Source organism: Rhinolophus ferrumequinum, chromosome 6 (assembly GCF_004115265.2).
Source record: "Rhinolophus ferrumequinum isolate MPI-CBG mRhiFer1 chromosome 6, mRhiFer1_v1.p, whole genome shotgun sequence".
NCBI classification, from domain to species: domain Eukaryota; kingdom Metazoa; phylum Chordata; class Mammalia; order Chiroptera; family Rhinolophidae; genus Rhinolophus; species Rhinolophus ferrumequinum.
Window position 1 is genome coordinate 73,076,116 of NC_046289.1, and position 26,843 is coordinate 73,102,958.

At 42.9% G+C, this 26,843-nt stretch overlaps 1 non-coding gene and 2 gene segments (V, D, J or C); 2 read left to right on the forward strand and 1 right to left on the reverse strand.

Annotated features, from left to right (window-relative positions):
* LOC117022730 (T-cell receptor alpha chain C region-like) overlaps positions 1 to 26,843 on the forward strand; it is a 326,986-nt gene that overhangs the window by 163,116 nt on the left and 137,027 nt on the right.
* On the forward strand, positions 14,140 to 14,838 carry LOC117022741 (T cell receptor delta variable 2-like). The segment is given in 2 exon segments: positions 14,140 to 14,254; positions 14,414 to 14,838. Coding segments are annotated over 2 exon segments (405 nt in total).
* On the reverse strand, positions 22,137 to 22,247 carry LOC117024255 (U6 spliceosomal RNA). The gene has a single exon (XR_004423340.1). It is a non-coding gene; the product is annotated as a U6 spliceosomal RNA (small nuclear RNA).

The following is a 26,843-nucleotide window of genomic DNA, read 5'->3' on the forward strand; positions in this document are numbered from 1 at the left end:
GCTGGCCCTGAGGGGTGGTGCACAGGGGGCCAGGACACATCTGGCACCATCGCGAAGCTCCAGGAGAAATTCAGGCTGGGTAATTACCCTAGAACTTTCTAGGATAACAGAGCTCCCTTTCATCCTTCTGTCTCCCTGTTCTCTCTCTCTCTCTCTCTCTCTCTCTCTCTCTCTCTCTCTCTCTCTCTCTCTCTCTCTCCCCCCCCCCCCAGAGGAATTAGATTCTCCAAGAATTATCACCTGATTTTATACCTTCACTCTTCCCAAGGGGATAACAATTGACTTCCCTGAATAAAACTGGTTTTATTGAGCACAAAATGAATGCACCCCCTCACTCAGCATCTGTGCCAATCGCTTTAAAGCCATAGACCTGGCCCCAGTCAGCCAAGCGGAAGGATTTTCCTCCGTAATAGCTATTTCTAGACTCTCAGCCTTTTGAGTGGCTGCATGGTACCTTGTTCTCCTAATAGGCTCTCAATGATGATTGAATACCGAGGCTTCAAGTCTCTCTTGTGTTGGCAGCTCCCGAGACTGGGTCAATCACACCGTCCAGACCAGGAGACGGAGCTGTGGCGACTGTCCCGTGAACTCCCAGGCTCCCAGCAGAAAGGGAGAGTCAGTCACTGCCACCTCATGTCCGTCTCAACTGAAAGCTTCTTTATATGCAGAGGCTTCTCCCATTCCAGACAGAGTTCAAGAGCATATTGGACCCTGGAAACTTGGGCAAAACCTTTACATTATAGAAGGAAGTGGCAAATTTTATATATATATATATATATATATATATATATATATATATATATATATATATATATATATATATATTCAACCTCATGCCTGCACATTTTTCTTCTCTAAAATGAGGCTGATTTGATTTTATAGCTGAGGTGGGTTTTGACTGAAAAACTTTCATGTGCCCACAGAGATCTGCACATGCGCACATGGAAATAATAAAGTAGCTACTCTTTACCGAGCACCGACCACGTGCCGGGCATACGGCTTCACATGCGCCAGCCCCTCTAATCCTCACAGATGCTCTGCGTTTGGGGGAGTGGGCGCTGGTGTTATTATCCCTGCTTTACAGACGAGGAAGGTAGGAAACTTTCCTAAGACTGAACAACTAACGTGAAAGTTAGCTTGGATTCTGAAATGTTGGATTCCCAAGTATGGTCCCTTAACCACTGTGTTATGGGGCAATAGGCCCATTGTCAAGTGTTTGCTCTATTCAAGGCCCTGTTGTTATGAGGGAGAGCAGGAAAGGCACTGTCCTTGACTTGGGACAGCTTCAGTTTAACCACGCAACAGAGCTACACACATATACACAGAGTTACTCTGACTTACGGTGGCTTCCAAGACTCCTACACCCAAGGTCCCACGTTCCATCCTTCCCTGTCATCCTACTCCCAGACTTGCTGCCCTTAATTCACAGTCTGAACATTGTTCATCCGGTAAAGATTGGGCTTTTCTGCAGTTGGGCTTGAAATGCTTGAATTTCACAGACAACAATGTGAACAATTCGATCATTGATGCATTATATTACATTTGCCTGGCTCCTGAACTGGTTGCTGTTTTTGTTTTATTTTTTTAAACTTGATCAGGAAATTTCTCTAACCCATTTCTCTATCTTTTCAGGAGAGCAGGGCAGAAGAGCAACAAGGGCAGGGACAGGGAGGATCTCAAGATTGTTGAAGGTTCAGGAAGCCAAGTCCTAGATCAACTAGAAGAAATAAAGCAAGGGAAGATTCAGAGTGTGAAACGCCATTGCTTCCATGACCTCAGAAGGGAAGTGATAATATATGTAAGGCATACTGCCGACTAAGTTGAAACAGGAAGAAGGAAGCAAACATTGCACTCGTTGCAGATTTTTTCCAAGAGCAGATTAGCTGCCAAGGCTACTTCAGCCTTGATCCACGATCTGGGAGACAGAAAACAGTCCTACTGTGTGAACATCTTCCAGTGACATTGACCCAGTGTGGGGTTGGGGAGAAAACTTCTCGATGGCTAAGAAAGAAAAACTTCCCTCCAAAGCCAATTTACTGAACCACCTACATGTAAGACATGGAGAGACTGAGACCACTCAAGTCCCAGGAGGAATACTGAGAGCAAATTTACCTTCCTATGTATTAGACTCCTTTGCAAATCTAATTTTTAAAAAGTTCGTTACACACAAATTGCATCTGATTTCATTTCATTTTGTGCTCATTCTCGCACTGCCCATCAATCTGAAGATAATGATTCTAGATCAAAGACTTCCTAGAACCTTGACAAGGGTGGACTGAGAGGACTGGGGGTACAGCTCTAAGTCTCCACCCCCCTCACCACCACTACACTTTCTAGTCATCTAGGCAGCCTGGTCGTCTTGTCAGCCAGTTATTATTACTCCTGACAAAATCCATACTGGGAAACAAGCATCATCTTTGTTTCTGGTTCTCGCTACACATACCGCTCTAGGGGCTCAGTCCCTGGGGAGGATGAATCTTAATCCTCCCTTTAATTTCTCAACTATGGCTCCCAATTCCTGCTTTCCCAGTCTCACCTGGGGGAGCCATTCCTGAGCCTCCTCATTAATCCGCAGACACCCACCTCAGAATCTCCCTCTAGGAATTTGCTATTCCCCATATGCCTGCATTTGACCACTGGAGGGCAATGCTGGACCGGCCAAATCTCTTTCAGTGCTCTGCTCCATCTTTGTCCCTATCTTGCCCTGTCATTCATTGCAGGATGCAGCCTCTGGTCGGAAGCCAAAACCAAGGACCATTGGAGCACCCTGAAAGGAGTAATGCAGCCAGGCCTATTACAACGGCTCCCCCGCACCTGGGATCAAAGGAATAAAAGGCAGTTCACTAGAAATCAGATTTGGTTCCATGGGTGACATAATCCCCTGAAAAGAGACTGAGAGGAGAATTTGCCTCGTTGTATCATTAACCAGGAACAACCTGTCTCTCTGACTAGGGAATGCAGAGTCTTACCTGTCTCTACCCGCTCAGATGTAAGCTCCTCGAGGGTAACGTCTCAGTAAGCTCAGTATTCCTGGCAGTAAACACATGGCACTTGGCAATAACTGTTTATTGAATGAATGGATGCATACATATGCATAAATTGGAGTTGGCCATTTTCAGATTTGTTGCTGTCCCAGCTCTTATAACAGTTAAAGCTTAAGCCATCAGTTAGTCACTGAGCATTCTTAGTCTTCAAGACAGCTAAAGATAGTCAGGTCATGAATAAAAGCAGTGGTTGTTGTACAAATATTGTTTCCAACCCCACTTCAAGAGTTTCAGATCTCTTATTTTTAGGAAGTCCTTCATAATGTCACTCATGTGTCCTCAGACTTCATCAGACTGTGCATTACAAAATAGAGACATTATTTCATTAATATCCTGTTTACAAACCCACAGGCTCTACCATGGGAATGTAAAGCATTCATTCTGTCCCCCAGAGGATTTACAGTCATTTCATCCCACAGTGGGTCCCCATGAGGCTTGACAACTCCACTGAACCAGAGCTCCTCTTCAGGCCACGTTCTGTCATCTGATACTCTCTCAAGGCTGCTTTCCCCCCTACACACCCCCAAAGGATCCCGTGTCAGTGTGGAGACAGCCTGCTTCCTTAATCATTCAGAGCACAGCTCAGTGCTTGAGAGAAGAAAGAAGTATACATGTTGAGACCCAAAACCCAACATGAAACTCTTCTTGTCTCCCCACAGGAGACAAGAAGTCTGCCACATAGCAGGGACCAGTCAGTGCCTCCAATAAAAATCTGCAGGTGTCCCCACATCTCCAAGTACAGAGTCCAAGGCTAGACCTTTCCTGCCCTGTGATGACTGACAGTGGGAAAAATCATTTCTTCCCAGAAAGCTATCCATCCACCCTCCACCATCTCAGCTGGAGTCTGGACTTCATGGCCCAGAAAGGCAAACATGATATACTAGATCTTAGAGTACCACATGTGGGAGACCAATAACCCCGATTAAATTCGTATTGGGGAGGGGGCCGAATATGCCCCTAATTCTAACTAGAAAGACACAAGTTAACTTTCCTTGACAGAAGAATATTTACTATCTTAGTTTACAACATCTGTGTTTAGTTTTATGCTGACTTCATAAGCTCCACAACAATGAGTGGATTTTTGTTTTAGATTTAAATCAACTAATTCTCAGCCTTACTATAGCTTTCTCAACAAAAGAAAAGTGCTCTAAAGTTCGTCTAGAGTCTCTATCGACAGAACGCCTATACTCTCAGCAATCTTCAAGGAGCAGTATTCCTGCTAAAGGAAATAGAAAGAAAGAAAAAAGAAAGTCTTCCTTTTTATAAGGTACCCCTATTATAAAATTTCCTAACTCAATTTCTCTCTATGGTTCAAATCTAGGTCCTCAGAGTAAATAGTCCTCATCCTTCTTATAAAAATGCTATAAATCAAAAGATATCTCTCCTGAGAGCAAACAGAGATAGAAAACAATTCATTCTAAAATAGCATTTTTCTATCACTCTCCATGGGAGTTGAGTTGGTCACGTGAAGCGTGTCCTATACTATGTTCTTTCTCAACATGCCTTCGGGTGATTAAGGGACAGCCCTCTAGGGTAGTATTTTTGCTCTATAACTGGAAAAAAATTATGTACAGAAATTTCCATAAAAGAGGAGTTGACAGTTAATATATAAGACTCGAGAGGCAAAGAAAAATCCCCAGGGTTAGCTCACTGCCTTCAAATAGACCTGCCTCTGGGGCTCTGATTTCCATGTCCAGGGTTCCAGTGGGTGGGGATGCCTGAGGCCTTGATAACATATCTCATGTTCAGGTTTGACATTGATAGCAGGCACAGACCCCCTGCCTTGTGATTTTGAAAAACCCAGAATGTTTCCTGAGTTTTCAACCTATGACACTTACCTTGTCCCAGATGAGAAGTGTCTGAGACTGTTTCCCTTGAAACCATAGTCCTTTCTTACAGCTCCCATGCCACACAACCCTGGTTATTAGCTGGTGGACTGGATTTATCACACTGCTGTGGCAGTATGGGAAACCTTGGTTAGTCCCTCCACACCACACACATTGGGTTACCCCGGGAAGAAATGGTGGCTCGATGCTACCTGGTTGAACACTAAGGACCTCAATAAGGACTGTGAACCCCAAATATTGCCAATGTAAGAACAAAGTCCTTTATTACATTCACCAGAAATGATCTAACCAGAAAAATTTTCTTGCAAGTTCTGTTCAGGGGTTCAGGGGTGATGGCTGCATGTCAACTGGACCTTGGAGAGAGCACACTGACAGCCTCTTGAATATCAATTCCCTAGGAAATCTTCCTTTTCTTCAGGCATATGGACCTTCCTAAAAGCAGTGAGAGAGTGGAAGGAGCGTGTATTATCCAAAGGCAGACATATATAGATCCTCAGATCACTAATTTCTAAAGTTAGACGATGATAGATGTTGGTCAGAGTACAACGCAGTTGCCCAACGGAGGGAGAGGTTAGTTTGGTTCAGAAAGACTGGGAAACACTCCCTGGTGGAAGTTATAGTGGAACTGGCTTAAGGGATGAAGAATTTTGACCAATGGAGGGACTGGAGCAGGACGTGGCAAGCAAAGGGAGTGCAGCTTGAGCAAGTCAGGAAGGCGGATGGAACTGCGTTTGGGGGTCAGCGTCCACTCACACGAACGAGTTTGCATTGACTGGGGCAGAAGAGCCGCTGGAGTGGAGGGTGTGGCCTGATTGAGAAAGGTCTTATGAACCAGGCTAAGAGACTTGGATTTTGTCCTCTGAAAAACGGGCAGAATTCAGGGGCACGTAAGATTTCTTCTTTGAAATGTGCTTGGAAGGTGTTTTAAAAAGATCACTATGGATGCCAAAATTGACACTGACACTGAAAGCAGTGAGATCAGATATAAAAGTCAATGCAAAGCCTAAGGTGGACAGTGAGAAGGATCATAAATAAGGACCTGGAAAAAGGAAACAGATTCAGGAGATGCTTTAAAAGTAGATGAATGATATGTGGGGGTGAAGGAGAATGGAGAGATGGCATCTTCCTGGCATCCTGGTAGAGTGCTAGAAGATTCTCTAGTTCCCATACTCCAAGGCTTTGCCATCAGAAATTAATCTTTATTCATTTTTTAATACTTTAAGACTTACATTAAGACTTACAGAGTCAATCCTGCTAGGAATATTTTTATGTTTCTATGACCCAAAGGATTAATCTCCAAGGAGATTTGGGGGCAGGGTTTTTCCTGGGCCCTCAAAACCCATTACATAATTGCCCACTCCTCTTAGTTATAAATTCAGCCGTGTGAATGAGCACCCAACTAGTGCGCCTAAAACCATTTAATTACTGTTTGAATATGAAATCAAAGCTGAACATCTTCTATACTCTTTTTCTCCTCTGACTTATCCTTTTCTTCTCTCTCTGGATCTGCAGACCCAGATCCAGAGAAAGTCTGTCATAAGTTCTTGACCTCCTTGTCCAGTTACAGCCCCTCTCCACTAAAATGGCTTTAGGTATGATATCCCCCTCCCCCCACCAGGGATAGCCTTCCCAAGGAGTCTTATTGGCCAGACTGTTTGGGGCCACCATGCAGCACACATCTTCCCAACCAACTATACTGTCCTAAATACCCATACTCTGTGGCCAAGCCTCTGGAGGAATTCTGGACACCTCTGTCACACTACCTGCTCTGGTACAGGCTCAACCACAGCCACACCACCAGCCCTTCACCTGCACGTGTCTGTTTGTCTATGTGGCCACAGCTGTCCCCAGCTCTCTTCTGTGTAACTCTAAGTCCAGGCATTCTGGGGTGAGTGTCTTCTTATTTCTTTGTCCACTGTCCTGTTATATCTTTAAAGTTGTTCATTAGAGTATCTTTCAGAAAGATGAATAGTCTTAGAAAAAAGATGAGGTAAGAAAGAAGCAGAAGTGGGAGTAAGAGCTTTGAGAAAGGAGATAAAAGAGAAAGAATCCTTGACCTCCATCAGCTCTGACTCTCAAAATAAGATCGGCGCTAAAGATAGCCTATTATTTATCCCAAATTAAAATTTCCTAGTTCTGCAGTCATTGTATACACAATGAAAAGGAAACCATCACACAAAAGATGTAGTTATCTTCACAGTGGGAACCATCGCAGCCAAGCTGAATCTGCTCCAAGAATAGAATGATAACAGTGCTAAGTCAGGAACTCCAAAACTTTGAATTGTCAACAAATGCAGTGATTTCTTGATGGGAGAATGGTTATAAAGGAAGGCGAGCTGAAAAGTCCTCTGAGTCTTGGATGGGGCATGGATAACCAGGGAAAATTTTAATCTGTGCTCTTCCCTGCGGAGCTCACAATCAGTTGTGTTAACTGAGAGAAAGCCCTGCCTGTGTTAACTGATACACCCCAGAAGCCCATTCACCTCGCCCCGTCAAGCTTCATAGAGACTCTCTGATGGGCTGTACCACTTTCTCCTGCCTGAAGTAAAACATCATCATCAGACTTTAAACCCGATGTTGGAAGAAATTTTGGCTGGGTTTTCCTTCCATTGTATCCATAGCACTCAGCAGAAAACTTGTATGTAGTTGGTAATCAAAAAAGATTTGGTGAATGGATGGTTGATTGATTAATCAATTAATTAAAAATCAATTAATCAATTAATTGAATTACTTTCTCCCTCTCTGGCTTCTGAAGAGTGAGCCCCAGAACCAGAAACTGCCAGATGGGCAACCAAGCTATAGTGACTCAGGAAAATGACTATTCCTACCTTTCCACATCTTTCTGTGCACCTTAGATTCCTGAAACTCAGGAACCAGGACCCAAGAGATCCTGGCCCACCAAATGTCTTTCAACAGGAGGTTATCTTTCTGGTTGTTTCTTTTCAGAAAATAATCCTCCTGAAGCTGATAAGGGACTGGGACCATATGCTGAAAACACAGGCCCCAAGTGGCAGAGAGGCACCAGAGCTTCCTCTAAAGGGGCCTGTTGAATTGTTGCCTTTGAACAAGTCTGAGTGTGTCTTTCGATAGCACAAGCACCAACCACCCTAAGGGCCCTTGCCTTTATGGCTGCAGCAATGAAGCAGCCACATGGCTGTTGCAGATAAGGTGGCCCGAGTGCACAGTGCATGCAAAGTAGGCTGCGTGGTGCACAGCACTGAGAAGAACCACAGACGCGCCGTGTACCAGCTTCTCTCGCATTGTGCTGCCTTTCCTCTGTAAGTGGCTCCCAGGTAAACGGGCGCGGTTTCCCACCACTTCTTATTTCTCATTTCCTATCCTTTTCTTGTTTTTTTTTTTTGTTTGTTTTTTGTGGGTTTTTTTTGCCAGACGGTTCCTGCAGGACTGAAATTATCAGTCTTCCAACATGGTCACCACAATTGGGGCAGTTGTGAAGTTTCAATGCCTATATGACCTTCCTGATGGGAATTATGACTCTGTGTACTGGTATCTGCAGACAGCTAACAAAGGCTCTCCTGTATGCCTTTCAAGCCACCATGAAATCGGAACACTAACAGTTGTCTGTGGACAGAGAGTTGTTCTCCAGGACCTTAACCATTATGCACGTGCAGCCAGACACATACATGCTGATATCACACTGAACAACAGCTGTAAGTTTCAAGCAAGTTCAATACAGAAAATTCAGAGGACCATCCAACAAGACAGAGGGTGTTCAGTGTCATCGTGAACTTTCTCCACAAACTCATCAATTCATTCATTCAAAACTAAGAGACTGTTATTGTCTACAAATTGACAAACTAAGTGTTGTGGGGATACAAAGATACCAAATAAGCACTTCTCAAATAATAAATGTATTCCGCAAGTAGCACCTCCTCACTTTTATCTTGCTGAACCATAAGTAGCGAAAATTAAATCCTATTGAATTACTTGAATCATTGACCTGACAAATAAAAGCACAATCCCTGATACCCAGAGTGACAAATGAATTGGACACACATACAAAATCAAAGCCAACAATTAACAACTTAATCACAGACCTTGAAAACCTATCAACATTTCTAAAAGCCTGAAAAAATATTAAATATTTATATATAAAGACCTAGTATAGATAGATAGGTAGGTAGATAGATAGATAGATAGATAGATAGATAGATAGATAGATAGACAGACAAATAGATAATAGAGAGATAGATAGATATAGACTAGGTAGCATAGTATTAATGATTGAACTCAAGTTCAGAATTGAAAGCCAGACTTCTTGCATTTTGAATTCCAGATCTTCCACTTACTGACTCACTAGCTATGGACAGGTTACTTTATGCCTTGCTTTCCGAATCTATAAAACAATGCTAACAATATTACCTACCTTAGAGGATTTTTGCAAGAATTAAGTGAACTATACAGGTAATGAAAATAGAACAATGCTTGGCACATAGAAGCACTGAGTAAATATGAGCTACTCTTGTCGATGGTGATGATATCATACTAAGGATTACTACTTCATATCCACTTCCGGATTAGGCCTTTAGGAACTTGTTGATAAGAAATCTCCGGGACAATTAAACATTCTTTTATACATTAGTATCTCATCTGGTAAGAACTAAATATCAATGGAAATTCAGAGAAATACAATGCAAAAGACCTTCAGAACCTTTTCACTGGATGCTGAAAAATTATTAAGGGCTTCCTGTATAGAAAAAATAAATCCAGAGGAAAGTTAATTTCTGCTTGCCCCCCATAAAACAAGCAAATATAGACTTTATGAGATATTAAAATGCAATAGTAACCGTACTCATTAAATGGATAGTGAAATAATTTATAAATGTAGAGCCAAAAATAAAACTGAAGTTGTTTATAAACGTAATTAAAATAAGAAACTAGTTCTGTCAACGTAACAGGCATACTACATGACCTGAAAAAGTTCCCACCTCCGAGACTACAAATTAAGTGTCGAAGCACACCTGACCTTATGATATCCTAAAAAACTGTCAAAGAGAGATCATTCCAAGATTCCAGAATTGCATAGGCTCTACAAAGACACATCCACTTTGGCCTCTGATTATTCAAGGAACCAGCCCTGGAAACTCCTTGGTGTGACCTGCTGAGCTGAGAACTAGAAGTAAGTAGGACTGTCTTCTCTATTTTCTCTTCTGAAAACACACAGTCTCCTGCTGCTTTAGATCAGTGGCGACCTTCATCCCCTTCTGTCATGCTAGCTTTCTTATTTGCAGTCAACATATGGGTTCATCAGCACTGGTGCCCCCCAAGACCAGCCCTTTAAGGGCACAGAAGCACACAAAACAGGAGCTTTTGGGGGGATAAAGAAGGGGAGAAGGCTTCTTTGCAAAATTTGGCTTTGGAGATCATATTTCAAAGTCTTAACCCTGCTGGGACAGGCACAGACCCACAATGTGTTTGGTGAATGAGTGAGTCACTCATCCTGAGCTTGCTCTTCTCCAGGTCACCTCGGGGTTACTGGTGAAACACCACCTGAATTGCTGAATGTTAAACTGGAAGACTCAGGTTTCCTAAAGGACACTCACAACTCCAGTAACCCTGCTGTATTCTTTGCCTATTCAGTGATTCCTCCCCAGAGCCACAGTTCAAAGACCAATGCCATGTCACCTGCAATAGAGAAATAGAAGAGTCTCTGTGACTCTGTTATCCAAGTCTCTGATTCCACAATGCAAAGAGTCTCAGTGAGACAAATACTCATTCTTCCTTTTCAAAACCTATTAATATCACAGGCAAATGAAAATTTGGAAGAAGAAGAACAAAGTCATCGTTGACTAAAGAGCACTGCCCAAGAGCGGGTTTCCTGGTAGTGATCTGTAGGAACAAAAATGAAAACTGTGGTGGAACTGACAATATATTTGAGAGTATCTGTCTCAACCATCTTATCATCTAACTGGAAGCCCTCCAATTTCCCCATGTGATCCTTGAAGAACAGTCATAGAAAAAAAGGCAAGCCGGAAGGTTAAACTATTCAACAAGTGCTCATCAAGTATCCATTAAGTCTCAGAGTAGAGAATTAGCATGGCTCATTTTTAATTCAATAATATATATCGAGTGTCTACTATGTGCCAGATACCCTAGGCAAGTAGTACAAGCTTTCTACCATTCTGGCCTTCACATGGTAGTGGGACTTACAGCCTAATAGAGGAACCAAATCAGACACATGTGAGACAGCAAGAGAAGTACTTGGTTGTAATAATTATGGGAGTGTTCCAGGCGGAAAGTTCAGATTGGAATTAGGAACTTTAGATTTCAGGATGAGTTGGGTGATGGGAGCCAGGAAAATATCTTAAAGTTACTGAGCTGAGACTAAATATGGAAAAGTTTATTTATATACATCCCAAAGTCCCAAGTCAGTAACAGAAACAGTATTACAACTCAAAAAAGTCCCAACTTGCTTCTGTCTTGTTTTGCTTGGCAGCTGCTTCATTCAGTGCCACACAGCTGGGAAAGTGAGTCACAGATGGAATATGCGCAGCCAAAATCTTTTTAGAGACAAATGACACCGTAATTTTCCTTGACACCCATTGAAATTCCGGACTAATTTCCAAAAATATCTTATGTTTGCTTTAAAACAACTAGTGGGGCCCAGACATTTCAGTAAAAACATATCAGAGAAACAAAGTCATCTCAGCCACGTGAGCATTTTGAGCCCATATCAACGAGACTGAGAAGAACCACTACTTACTGAAGGCCGTCCCAGGACACCAGGCAGTTGAGATCCTGACCACGGGAAATAGAAATGCAGTTTATTCTCTTTTCGTTCACTTCCATTCTTGTTCTTCAGTTGTTTGTCCAACCAGCCGGCACCAGAGCAGAAAAACCAGAGAGCAAAGACAGCAACCAGAAACAGGGCAAACATCTGATAACTGCCAGGCCTACACAGAAATAAATCATGGCACACATCAGAGTCTGACTCCACTGTTGCTAAAGCTTTATGTGTGAAGTTTGAGGGTCGTGAGTAGGAGATAAAGCAAGGAAAGGGCTTTCTTTCACTAAATTTATCATTTTTACCTGAAGAACTCAAAGGGAGTGGGGAAAGACTGGATGTGTTCTCAAATCAAAGGGAAAGTAGGTCCTGAAACTGCCAACTAAAGGGAAAATCAGAAGTTAGGCATTCTCTCCCTCTGATACTCTAATGATCCTATGGATACATTTGATACCAAAGACCCAGCATGGCAGAGACCTTCAGAGAGAATGGCACTGGGCTTAGGCACATAGTAGTAGCCAGTATGGGTTGAATTGATCTGACCCTGGGGTCTTTTTGCTTCTTCAAGTCCGCCCACTCTTTCTTCATCCTGGATGGACAAAAACTGGGGCTCTAGCTCATGTGTGGCCTCCATCCTTTGCCTAACGGCATAGAAGTTATTGATACTGCCCGTTCCTATCTGACACAACTCCATTCAACTCATTCATTTACCTGCCCAGTTTCCTACAGACAGCTTAACACAGCTCAGCCAACACTTCCTTCTCTCAGAGGAATGTTCTCAGAGGAATGCCAGGCTTGACATTCCAAGCTCTGTTTCTCCCCTGGTAACCAAGGCTCAGGTAAGGAGCTTTGACTAGGCACTAACCCAACCATAGCAAAGCAGAAGAGATGAGGCAAAGAACAACATCTGTGGTGGGGCTACAAATGGATACTGGACACAGGAATAAATGCTTCGTGTGTTCTCTCCTTTCAACCTCACAACATCTCTGCAACTTAACTACAATGACCCTATTTTCAGATGAGGAAATCAAGATTCAGAGATGTAACCTGCCCAGCTACTGGTAAGTTGCAAAGCAAGATTCAAAACCCAGGGCTAATAGACCCGCAAAGCCAATGCTCCTTTTCCACATAGGTGATGTGGGTAGTGATACCACTTAGGCACTGATGGCTGACATCAGAATGTTAGCCGTAAGCAATTGCAAGCAGGTTTTAGCCAGGTGGGAACTCTGCTGCTACTGCGGAGTGTCCCACCTCTTATTAAAAGTACAACAATCAGTAGAAGACCCAGCTTCCCCAGGTTTTGGCCTGGGTTCCTTTTCTAATCCCATCTTTCACTAGATGAGTAATCCACAAGGATTCTTGAGAGTCAGGAGGCTCCAGACAGAAATCCTGTTTGGACTAGCAAATATCTGCTACGTTGCTCATGTTGACAAGCTCTGGGTTGGTCACTGAGAACGCAAATATAATTAAGATACAGTCACTGTTCTGAAAAACCTTAACGTCCAATGCAGAAAAAAACCCACAAATCATCAGATAATTATAATAAAGGTGATAAGTACCATGACCCAACAAGTTCAGGGAGCCCAAGGGGATACATCCCTCCAGTGGGGGCAGGGAGGGAAGGAGAAGGAAGGTATGGTTTTTCCAGGAAGAAGGAGCGTACAGTGCAAACGCTAGGTATATGAAGACTCTAATACATCTTTGAACCTGAAAATATTTTTGTGCAGCTGACATACTGAGTACAAGTGGGGAAGTGGCCAAAAGTGAGACTGGAGAAGGAATCAGGTCAGGAGATCTTATGGTCATGACACAGGATCTTCACATTCCCCTGAGGCCAAAGGGAGCTACTAAAGGAATTTCAGCAGAAGTGCTACCTGATCTCCTTCCGTCTGAAGAAAAATCAGCATGATGGCTGCTTGGAGAATGGATGAAAAGGCGAAGAGTCTGGAAGCAAGAAGACCTCTTGGAATAGTATAGCAATAGCTGGCAACAGGTGAAGAATGCTCAGACTAAGGCAGGGGTAGCAGAGGCCAGAGAGGAGGGAACTGGCACAGGAACTACATGGAGGTAGAATGACCATCGCTTGCAGGTTAATGCCAGCGAGCCTTTACTCGTACAAGTCTCTCTCCCAGGAATGCCCTCCAGACAGAGCCCTACTCAACTCTCAGTTTTGTTCAGGATAGTCTTCTGTGTATGGCAGGCAGAAACAGCTCTTTCCTCCAGGCTCCTGAAGCACTTTGTACCTACCTCTTTTAGCACATAACATACCTGTGTAACACTTGCTCTATGTCTGTCTCCCCAAAACCTGAGTTCCTTAAAGGCAGAAGCCATGTCTTGTTCCCCATTGTCTCCCACATAGTATCTGGCCTGCAATAGGTAGTTAGCCCATGTGTGTTGAATAAACAGCCTAACCTGTGACGTCGCAGGCGTGTCACACCTCTCTGTGAGGAAGTGACTAACTCCAAACCACCTTTGTAACGGACAAAACTTCTCATGGGCAGACAGCGACTGATCTAGGCAGGGGCAGCCAGCCGCGGAGCACCAGCATACCGCAATCCTCTCTTGCGCAGGCATGCAGTGGACCTGTCCCCTCTTCTACCTCACCATTTTCTGTGCAGGTAAGGACACTGCTGGGCCTTTGACTATCGGGGAAAGGTGCAGCAGGAACAATTTGCTGGGAGTGCTCACAGGGGAACCACTGCTGGGCATGGCTCTGCATCCCCTCGGGGTGGAGGGAGTTCTCTACAGCCTCTCTAACTTCCAGCTTTCCCTTTCAGGGGTCTCGTTGGATATAATTTTGGAACCAGTCGCCAAAACTCTGACTGTTCTAGCTGGAAACACTGCCACTATCTATTGTAGCATAACAGGAGCAGACTTGAAGAACTATCAAATGAGCTGGTATAAGAAGAATGAAGATAACTCCCTGACTTTAGTATACAGACAAAGCAACAGTTCTAGTGACAATTTAAGGAGTAATTTCAAAGGGAAAATCGATGCTTTAAAAAGTCAATATATACTTGACATTCCAAAAGCAACAATAAAAGATGCTGGGACTTACTACTGCGGGTCTGATATCCACAGTGCTGCCGCCCTGCTTCTGACCGCCTCAGAACCCCAAGGTGGCAGATTGAATTAGAGACCCTCTTTGGCTAAAATGTGCACCATGCCTGAGATGAGGCCATCTGATAACCTCAACACTAACATCTGATAAGAGACATGCAAGTCCCGCTGAGTTGGGGCAAAGGCCTTATCTTTGTAGTTGGTGGAGAGGGAACTTCTTTATCAGCCAAAGAGGGCAGAAAAGGCTGTTAGGTTTTATGTGGAAAGACCAAGGGGCCCCACACCTGTCTCTTTAGACTCCTGAGGAAAGGTTGAAAAAACAACCTTCAGTACTGAGAAGGCTCTCTCACTGTGGAAGCGCTTGAGGTGAACAGAATTTCCACTATCATGAGTGCTGTAGTTCATTCGAGAGTCTTTATTGTGAAAGCGTTCATGTGCATAAACTAGATAAAGCAAGGATGGTTTCCATTACCATCCTAATCAAAATTTCCAAAGCTATTAGAGATAGCTTTAACTCTTACTCTGTGAAGAAGGATGAATAGAGTCATTTTCTGAAATGCTCCCATAACTATTTCAGGTATTGAATGTTTTATGTCCTCCCTTAGCTACAGAGGAGTCCTGAGGGCCCACGGGGATGACCAGGGAGGGGAAACACACAGGCTTCCTTCATGTTGGTTGCTGAGAGAGATCTCAGAGACAAATACCTGTGTCAACGTGGCATTTCTGAGTTGGTCCTGAATTAACAGAGTCAAAAAGAATAGAACCCCCAGTCCCAAGTTGAAATGGGTGAGCCCAAAGTATCTGAGACTACAGGGAGCCGAGGCCTGGGGAGCCCTCTGAGCAGACTGATAGGCAAGAGGGCTTAAAGACACACACATTTCATCATCATCAAGGGAGTGCGCTTATCCTGTTGGCTCTAGTGGCCAACGCTGCTTCTCTGCTCAAGTATCGATCTTTCTGGAATCCTCTCTCCAGAGGAGGTTAAAACTCAGGCATTAAGATGCAGAATAGGAGTTTAAGACAGGAGTGTGAGACAGGAGTGTGAGAATGACAGCTCTCTTGATGCCTTCTACTCAATATTCCTTCCAATGAACCATCACCTTCATCACACGTTTATTTATAGAGCACTTAATGTATTTATGATACTGGGATAGATCATGGACTAGAAATAGTTCTAAGTCAACTTCCATTCTAAGTTCTAGTCTCATCATTGTTTTTACAATTTATTTTAAAGACAGAGCATTAGAGATTATAATTAAATATTACAAACAAATACAGAAAAGCACATGCTACCTAAAAATGAGTGCTATCAACTTCATATACAGTGCTCTAAGAGTTCATGAAAGGACGATCACTATGAGAAAAGTTTCTTAGGACTAGGACAGTTAAGGCTTCAAAGAGGTGGGGTTTGCATAAGTGGGAAGGAGGAGAAAGGGTATTTCAAGGTGGGTGTACTAGTTAGTGTTATATAACAAATTACCATAAAATTTAGGGGCTCAAAACATTTATTATCTCACAGTTTCTCTGGGTCAAGAATCCCAGTGTGGCTCAGCTAGGTCCTCTGGCTCAGGGTGTCTCATTAGGGTGCAATCAAAATGTTGACTAGGGCTACAGTCACCTAAAGCATTGCCTAGAAGAGGATCCACTCCAAGTTCACTCGTGTGGATGTTGGCAGGCTCTGAGTCCTCACGTTCATAAGGCTTCTCTTAAGATGGCTGCTGGCTTCCCTATAAAAAGGACTTGGAGGGAGACAGGGCATTCAAGCTGAAAGGTACAGTCTTGTCTTTTTGTAACTTAATCTTGGAGGTAAAATCCCATCACTTCTGCCATATTCTACTCAATAGAAGTGAGTCAATAAATACAGCTGCGAGAGAAGGGGATTACATGAGAGCATGAATCCAGGGGGTACGGGACATTGGGGGCCATTTTAGAGGCTGCCTACCACAGGGGATTAATGCAATAGAGCAGGGAAAGAGAGGCCTTAAAACCTCTGGTTGAGACCTATTCGTTTAGAGACCCCTGACTACAAGGCTAAAGAGATTTGACTTTACCTTATAAGCCAGTATTTCTCAAACTTCGTTGTGCATGCAAAACACTTGGAGAGATTTCCAATCAGATTCCCGAGCTGAGGCTGCAAAGATTCTAACTCAGTCCATCTGGGGGCAAGCCTGGGAACATGTATTAATAAAAAGTACCCCAGTGATTCTGATGCAAGTTGTCCAAGGACATGCTTTGAGAAATTCTGCTGTAAGCAGCAAAAGAACTGTTGGATTTTGTAGTACCAGGAAGATGTGCCCAGGTTCTCCGACACTCACTACAGAGAAATGGACATTAGATGTGATCAAGGCATCTTTTGGCCAATGGTTCTCAATTCTAATTATATATATTTGAATCACTTGAGAGAATTCTTTGAAAATACCAGTGTTTAGAATATATCCTGAGAGGTTCTCATTGAATTGGTGTGGGCATGGAGCTCAAGCTTCCCAGGTCATGCAACCATCCTCCCCTTTCCTCTCCTCTTTCCCTCTCTGGTTTAAGATCTTACTATTCCAAGTGTGTCACTGGATAAGCAACCTCAGCATTACCTGGAAGTTTGTCAGAATGCAGAATTTCATGCTCCCCCTAGATCTACTGTATCAGAATCTGCATTTTAACAAGATTTCTTAGGTGAGTTATATACATATTAAAGTTTGAGAGGCATTGGTCTAGGGAAACCATCATTATTGAAAATTTTCATAGATGTGGAGAAATATAAATCAGTTTTTCCCAAATGCCACCCAAAAATCTGTATTTATAAAAAGCTCCTGAAGGGATTCTGATGTGCAGCCAGGTGTGGGACTCATGATAAGCAATCAGTCATCCTCAAATCACGTTACAGATTATGTGTGTTACTAATATAATAAATATTCTCAATGAAGTACTATTGTGTCCTTGTAGGCTCCTTGGAAGAAGGCATTACATAAATTCTCAGTATGACCGTTTCCCCTTCATCCACAAGCAGATTAAGAAATGAATTAATATTTATTAAGCCAATATACTTTTTACCACACCATGTGACCTTCATGGATTATCACTGCAACCCAGGACCTTGCACCATACAACTTTAACTCAAGATCAAGCCAGGGGAAAAAAGAACATGAATTATGAGTGTCTGATTAAATCTAACTGGGAAGAAAAGGGATGAGAGATGAGAGTGTAAGCCTCTAGTTGTTCATTTCTCCTGCAGGATAGATGATAACATGTAGGTCTTCCCCATATTTGGGGTGGAACAACTCAGAACCTGAGATGAGCATGGGGTGAGCCTGAAAAGCAGAACCTGGAGCCAAGGAAGAGGGGCATCATGGGGGAAAGCAGCCAGACCGCCTAACAGCAACCTGAGAGAGTTTGGACACAAAACAATGAAAATGGAAACCAAACAAGAATTAAAATTAACAGCCTGGAGAAATTACTTGAGTTTGCCAGCAGGAAATTGAGAGAGTCTTTTATATAATATCTGGAGCCTCAGACACAAGTGGAGCTCGGGCCACCAAAGGCTGTAGCATAGAACGGACATGGGATTTCTACAGAAATCCCAAAGCCAAATGAATGATATGAATGTCAGCCAACATTTTTTAATTGTCTGTGTTCTTCCCCACTGCATTATTAGAAGCAATTGAAGTTGATTAAATTCACATTATTATTATCCCTATTAGCCTGCTTTGTGTAATTTTTGTCCATCATGAAAAGGACTCACTTAAAAGAGTTCAGAGAAGTGAAGAAAAATCCCAGAGCGTATTCATCCATCCTCTAAATAGTCTTAGGTTCAGCTGTCAGGGTGTATGTAATAGGTATGCCACTTCCTCCAAGCTCCCAAGCAAAGGAGACCTTCAGCATCTTGTGTGACTAGAAATGGAAGATATGATTGATCAAAGGCAGCAAGTGGGACGTAGCTTATGTCCAGAAACAGTGCCATAGACTGGCTACACTTACAAACAGGTCATCGAATATCATGGAACCATGGTATTATGGAGTGAAAGCAAGAGAAAAAGAGAAAAGCAGAGTAGCCCTCTTCCTCTGCGTCAGAGGAGGCCACAGACAGCTAAAGAAGGGAATGTAATTTCTATCATGCACTGTACATTCTGAAGGTGTCACAACCTTGAAGAAGTTAGTCATTCATTGCAGCATCCTGAAAGTACACAGGGTGTATACAAGGAGGGCCCAAGTAAGGAAATGGACACAAGGGAATCTAAGTTGTGACTTTCATTCTGAACAACTAAAGCCTTAAACAGAAAATTAGAATCACTGAATTTGAAAGCCAGAGGGATCTTAAAAGTCGAGCAAGAATCCCTCTGTTCAACTTACGTGTTCATTAAATATTGGTTGAATAAATAATCATCCAGTCTCAGTTCAAATATTTTCAAAGACAGTTATGTTTAATCACTTCTTATACCAAATGAAATTCTGCTTCCCTAATAACTTTGCATGTTGGTATTTGTTGCACATTCTAAACAACACGGACTTAAGTTCTATCTTCATTTTTTTCAAATATTTGAAGACAGGTATAGCCAACGTCCCAAACCCTCACTTCTCTATACCCAATACCCTCAACCATTGTCTCACAAGTTTTAAGTTCCTCAAGAAGAGAATTCAGGTTTAATATTTTCTGATCTGTATAATTCTCAATACTGTGACTAGCATGTAGTGGGTAATCAATAAATATGAGTTGAATACATGGATTGATATCTATGTGTCCACCTGACTGACTATTCAACATGTCTACTTGGATGTCTCCAAGGTACTTCAATTCAACTCCAAGATTTATATCATGATCTTCCCTCCAAATATGGTCTTTCCCTAAGTTTCCCTAGTACAATAATATTGTCTCAAATTCATGCACTTCTCTCCATCTTCCAATAGCCACACCTTGGTGCAAACTACCATTTTCTTCTTTGAATCATTTCATTAGCCTTTTGAATGAGCTAGCTGGTCTCTGGAGCCTTCCAATATGTCCTCCCCACAGCAGCCAAGAGATCTCTTCAAAATACAAGTAGGATCATGTTGTACCCCTGATTAAAAATCCTTCAATGACTTCCCATTGCTTATAGGCAAAAGACCAAAATCCTTAGAGTGGCCTCTAAGACCCTGCACAGTCTGACCCCTTCTCACCTCTACTGCCAATGCTCTTACCCTTCTCTTTTTCATTTTCCATACTCCCATCAAGCATCCTTCTTCCAGTTGCTTGAATGCACCAGGTATCCTCCCACCCCAAGGCCTTTGCATATATATTCCGTCCCTATGGAACATTTCTCCTATCTCCTCATCACCTGTTGAACTCCTACTCATATTTTGGATCATATGAGTATCCAAATTCTTCAGAGACATCTTAAGATCTTTGCACAATTCTTCAGAGACATCTTAAGATCTCCCAGCAAGTTTAAATTTTTGGTCTTAGGTTTTTTTTTAATGTGATTTCATATATCAGTTTGTAACATTTCATTAATTTTATTAATGTCTATTTTCTCACTAGTGTGCAAGCTCTGAGAGATCAAGGACTGTGTCTGCTTTTGCTTATTCTTGACGTAACAAATTGCATAAATGTGTTTGTATGAATAAATGAATGATTCTCCTAGATTCTAGGATTTCCCAGAATTTGGTGATTATCACTGACTCTCAGCTGCAGAGGGCCCCAAGACTTGCCACTTTTGAGTGAGCTAAAGGCTAAGAGTTCTCAGAGGCCAATGATTTCCACCCGTTCTCCTGCTGTCTGACATGTTCAAGAACCCATCTTTAGGCACACAGGACAACTGAGAGGGTCAAAGGGTCCTCCATATTTCTGAGCCTGTTCCCACATAGGGACCCAGGGACAGGTAAGCAAAACCCACCCAGAGAAGCGGGCCAGCTATAAGGAAATCACAGGGATCGATATGATTATTTTCTCAGTGATTCCTGGCTGAGCATATGATAAGCCCTTTGGGTGTTTTAGATGTTGTGTGGATATTTTCAGTAGCTATATCATTAAAATACACAAGTCTATAATTATGGGGATGCATGTTCTCATTCCTCAAATATATACTGAGTATGTACAATATTCCTGGTGCTGTGCCATATGCTGAGTTACAAAAACCACAAAGCTCAATTCCTGTCCTGGAGGTGCTCTTTCTAGTGGGCAAAACAGGCATGAAAATAGAGACTTATTAACAGAAAAAGGAGCAAACAGCTATGAGAACATAGAGAGGTAAATGATCACCTGGAGCTGGGAAAGCTCCTCAGTAGAGGTGACATAAGCTCATAACAGGTGACATGAGCTCATAACAGGGAAAACACTTGCTCCCCTGAGGTAACGTATGCTTGGAGGTTTTCTAAGATGACCTGGGAAGGAAGATGAGCGTCACCAACAGTTACACTCACACACACACACACAGTCCTTTGAGTATGATGTTCTCAGTCTAAACAAACAAACAAACAAACTGGAACTGATGCAAAAATATTGAACCTAGATTAGACACATTTAGTCTCTTTATGTGGGGAAGCTATTGTCTATCAGAGCTTTCACAGGGGCTCCCTGACCACAGATGCAGCAAATCCCCTGCCAAGTAAAGCTTCGAGATTTCCAAAATGCTGCTATTGTACACACCACAGAACAGACCAGCTAAATGGTAGTGGTACGGGTTAAGAAGATAAAGAATTAAGAAAAACAAAGTGGAAGGGGAGAGCGAAAGGAGAACAGTATTTCCTTGGAGAATGATCATGGAACTTTTAACTTTTCGGTCTTATTTAAGAGCGCTCCCAAACCTGGGATTTCCCAGAATTTGGTGCTCCTGGACACTGGTCTCCTGCCCATCCTGCGAATGGGAACTGTGAGGAGACCTGGGGAGACTATTAAGAAAGTAATGTGGTGTACTGGGAGGCAAATAATGCCCCTGGGACTGGCCGTGAACTTCCAGTTCTGTGTATTCTTCAATTTCATTTAGCTTGAAAGATTGAGATTTCTTCTCAGATATGCCAGCACCGTAGAGCCTACACTAAATCTATAAGTCTTTATCTCGGCTGATTGAGTTGTTTCAGTTCATGGAGTTGTTTTTAGTCAGAGCAAGGCAACTTTTCTCCTGTGAAGTATAAAAAAATTCATCTACAAATGGAGCCATTCTATTTTCTGCTTCTCTGGGGTTGTTGCTCTTCTGGAAGCTCTGAAAAGAAACAGCTGTCATAGTCATATCAGTCTTGCACATTTTCCTCTTTGTATCATTCAATTCGACTGTGGTAACAAACCGTGCCAATATTTCAATAGCTTAAACAACAAACTTTTCCTTCTTGCTTCTCTTTTTACTAAAAGTTGGTGGATAAAAGTTGGATTCCAAGCTCCATTCCCTATGTCTTCCTATTTTTTTTTCCTTCCTTCCTTTGTACAAGTATATCTTTTTTTAAAAAAAATTTTTTATGAGAGTTTATTTGAGCCAAACTAAAAATATGGAACACTTTATGAATTGCATGTCCTCCTTGCTCATATTCTCCTCCTTGTTAATATTCTCTGCATTGTTCCCAGTTTAGTGTATGTGCTGCAGAAGAGAGCACAACAAATATATGCCGAGTCCTACTCTGTGCCAAGCACTGTGCCGAGCATTGAGTACATAATGTGAGCAAAATAAACATGGGCTTGCCCTCGTGGACTTCCCAGTTTAAGATAAGAGGAGACAGGAATTAATAGCTGATGATCATACAACCTCTCACCAGAGTACTACTCGGTTGGCCACTCATCCCTTCTTGAAACTCTTTCCATGCTTAGCTTCTGAGATGCCACACTTTACTGATTTTTCTCCACTCCATTGGCCTCTCTTTTTCCATCTCCTTTGTTGCCTCTTCCTCTTCTATCTGCTTCTAACTATAGAGCACCCAGAGCCCTTGCCTGGGTCTCTCTTCCTTTCTGTATCTGTCTCTAGGTGATCTCACTCATGCTTGTGGCATTACATTCCATATATGTGTTCATGATTCCCAAATTTATATCTCCAATGCAAAACTTCCCTCTGAGGATATAACTGAACCATGTTAGTACTTACCTCTTTTGAGTCATTTCATGTGTTCTCTCTTTTTCCATGATTGTGTGGACACTTCCTATTTGCCCATCCTAATTTATAAACCCCTTGAGGGCAGGGATCCTTGGTCTGTTTCATCTTCAGCTTCCACAGTGTGTTGCATAATAAGTGTTTCATATATAATTATTGAATTTAATCTTTGAACTGAATTTCAGCTTTAGGGATCACTAAGATACAGATGTAATGAAAGGGAATATTTTATTTAAAGAAATGATGCCTCATCCTTCTTGATTTCCAAATGAACGACCTCAGATGAGAGAACACAGCTACATACTTTGGCATGAGGTGAATACTTAAGTTTAAAGATGCTAAATTGAGCCAACATCATCCCTTGTGGTCACAGAAGCTGCCACAAAGATTTGATAAATTGCCTACATTCCTGCACCACATCTGATAATGCTGGTATGTTACAGCCATGGATGACTTACCCTTCACAATAGTCCCACTTGGATCTACTCCCTACTTTAAAATGAAAAGATAAAACAAAATGACAAGGGCTTGCCTAAAACTCTCCCACCCAACCAAAGCAGCAATTCAAGTGCATAATGCTGGCTCCTTGATTTAGTCAGGGCCAAGGAAGAGGTCAAAAGAAGAATGCCTGGATTGCAGAAACATGTTTCACCAGCAGCTCCAATAACTGCATCTCTGGTCTTCATTTGAATTTTGACCTTGTTCAAGCCTCTTCTACCAGTCAAAATCAGCTAGGTTTCACACACCTTTAGGAGAAAAGAGGACTGATGGAAACTAAGTATTTTCTAGAGGAAAGCTAGGAGCCTTTTTGTACTTGATAATCTGCCTAAGTGAGTCGGGGTCTCTGCTAACCATACAGGAAAGCCTTGATTATAACGTGGACACAGTCCCCATGGTACAGCTCCTTCGTGTGTACACAAAGCCTGTTTTTTCTCATCCTGGTTGCCCCCCAAAAAGTTTGTCCCTTGGCCTCCACATGCTTGAAGGTGAGGGTTTAGACTATTACACTAAGGAGGAAATTGTCTGGATTACATCTCTTCTGCAAAAATAAATCGTTTTCAACTGTCACAGCATTTTAAACAATATTCTTTTTCTGCTAGGATCCCTTCCTTATCACACTTCCCTGGATCAACATATAGTTTGTGCTATAATATGTACTAACAAGGGACCCTCTGGGCCAATGGTGGCTTTAGGAATTCTGCTGGGCATTTGGCGTGCTACTCCCCAGAGTCCCCAAGCACATTATGAGTCAACACAAGCAGCAGATTGTGAATAGAGGCAAGAGTGCCTCCTGGCTTGGTGCAGCTGTGCCCCTCAGCTCAGCCTCTGGGTCACCATTCTGGGACTTGAGCTGGCACTCAAAAGAAGGCATTCTGACAGAGAGAGATCATTGTCGGTTTAATCTTGCAAAAATCCTCTTCCCCTGCACTTTCCTAGTCCATCTTCTTGGCATGCACCATTCCCTATGTAGCTTCTGTTATCCTACATCCCTGATGTCTTGCCATGGCCTGGATACCACTGTTGGTTTAGAATGATACAATGTGCTTTGTCATGTACAGTGATTTCACTCACCATGTATTTCCGTTCAATAGATGCTGAGGTTGTCATCACTCAGGCCAGACTTGCTGCACATAGTATTTCTTTTGCCCTCCTTTGGTAACTTCCCAAGTTCACAGTCACGCTACTCAGTCATGAACGTGTGCAAGCTCTCAGTCTACTTGGCAATTAAAGCCCTGCCAACGGAATAGCTTGCATTTCTATTTAATAATCTTTCATTCATTCATACTAAGTGTTCATTACACAGCTCAGTGTTAACAGCCCCTTAACTTGTCACCTCATGATGCATACAACAGCACTTGCATTCTGAACTAGGTTCTAATACAATAGTACCATGGTGATCATAAAACAACCACTCCTAACTATGGTGTCTCAAGCCACGGAGAATATGACAGATAATATTGTATTTACTCCCAGTACTTGCCCCTATACCCAGCCTCACTTTCCAACAAAGACTCACCATAAATCCCAAAACATAAGAGAGGCACAGGGTGTGGCAATGGGACAGTAGCAGGAGCGGAGTAGGGGAGGAGGGCAGTGCGTTACGGTGGCCCAAGCTGTTGTAGGACCAACATCCACTCCAATACTAACTTCCCCACTGAATTGGTTTAGGAACACTCTTCTTCTAGCCCCTAAAGCTACCTCATGGCCTCTTTTTCTATCTATACAGCCGCCTTCCTCAAAGCTCCCTGGAGTGGGTCCGTGTTTCTCTTCCATTGTTTCCTCAGTTAGCTGTGGATCTTTAGAGCTGATGCCAGGTTTTGAAGTTTTGGCATTACTTTCAGCCTCATTCCTTTGTTCCTTCCAATCTGTAATAAAACTGTGAAAGTAGTGGGTGTGTTAGTTCAGAGCCCAAGAACTAGGGGATACCTGTGAAATTGTGCCTGGGCTGGAAGGTCAACCAGAAAGAGCATGGATGATGCGAGTTTTGCTCAGTGGCTGTGGGTGCCAGATTGGTACTGGCAGCTGGGTCTACCACACTCCTCTCCCAAGGAAAAGAAAGTGAGGCCTCTCTGTCTTGGCATTTCCCTTCCTCTGGCAGCATAGACCCAACCCAGAAGACAGGGTCATCTCACTCGCTCCCACTTGGGGTAGAGTGGGGAAGGTCTCACTCCCAGGGAGGCCTCCTCCAGCTCTCTCCTCTCCCTCTGATTGAAGGACAAAGGGCTTTACTTGCTTCCCTGGGGGAGATGAGGCAGAGAATTTCCCTAAGGCTCTGGGAGAGTTCAGTTATGTCACTACCCTCTGTCCTGGGGACAAATGGCAAATTGAAGCATATAAGATCTATATAGGATCTTAATTCCACAGCTGTATCATTCTAGAGGTATAGAATTTGAGCTCTTTATAAGCACTGAAGCATCTACATTCTACTTTTTCTTAATTCCTCATTACCAAAGGAGAGAAAAAAAAAGCATTTATCTTCTCCCTATCTCTGACCTATCCCCCAGCCCTACTACCAGCCAAGAACCTTGACCAAAATATTTTTTATTTCAGAGGAGTAAAGTAGGGCTTTCCTGTGTGCAGAAAAATGGTACACAGGTGGAGGGGCTTCTATTCAGGTCCTTTTAAACTAATAATCTATATGTTTCCGGTCCAAGTATTTCCAGTTTTTTCCCCTCTTAGGATATTGTTGGATAGAAGTACAAAATTACCATTACTTTGCTTTTGTTTTTTTATAAACAGACTTCTACCCACAAAGGTAGAAGTGTAGTCTCTTCTCAGCATGAAAATTTCTGTTCTGGCCTCCTCGTGTTCTAAGCGAGCATCACCAGGCCCCCACAGTTATTCCAGCAAGCAGGGGAAATCAAAGACGATTTCCAGGGGCAGCAATAACTTTACATTCTACCCACAGCTCTTCCTGTGGCAGCAAATCTTCACTGTGAAATCAGCAGTTCCAGGCGAGCAGAAGGTAATTCACCCCCTCCAAATACAGGGGGCCACTTCAGGGCACTGGACACATTTTCACTCTTAATGGCAGATCTCCTTGGATGCCTATTGTCTGCTGAGACTGGGAATTACAGGAGAAAAATAAGGAAGGAAGGAAAAAAGAAAGGAAGGACAGAGGGAGAGAAGGAGGGGGAAAAAAAGAGAACACAGCATTGAAATACAGCAAGAACCTATTACTCTACGGGTCTGGTGTGCTACAGGCTGCATTTCATCTCACACACACAGTGATTTATTGTCCAGCGTAAGGAATCACAGCCAGCAGGCCCCCTGGCTGAATTCTACCTCTCAGAAGGGAGCTGGATAAGGCAGAATTTGGATCTTGAAGGGCAGGGCAGGAATAACAGGAGGAACCAAGAACCACAGACCTAGCCCGTTTCAATCAGCACAGAAGGACCCAGAAGACAATGACCATAGCACCTAGCACAAGTGCCAGCACTGTGGTAGGAGCTCAGGGAAACACGCAGATGGCTGGTGCTGACCTAAGCAGGCCCTCATGCCCTCTGATATGAAAGGCCAGCACGAGCAATCATCAAGGAGGAGAGCCACTGAGGGTTCATGCTGGTCCTGGAGAAAGGACAAAGAGCAGAAGACTGGCACACCCTCC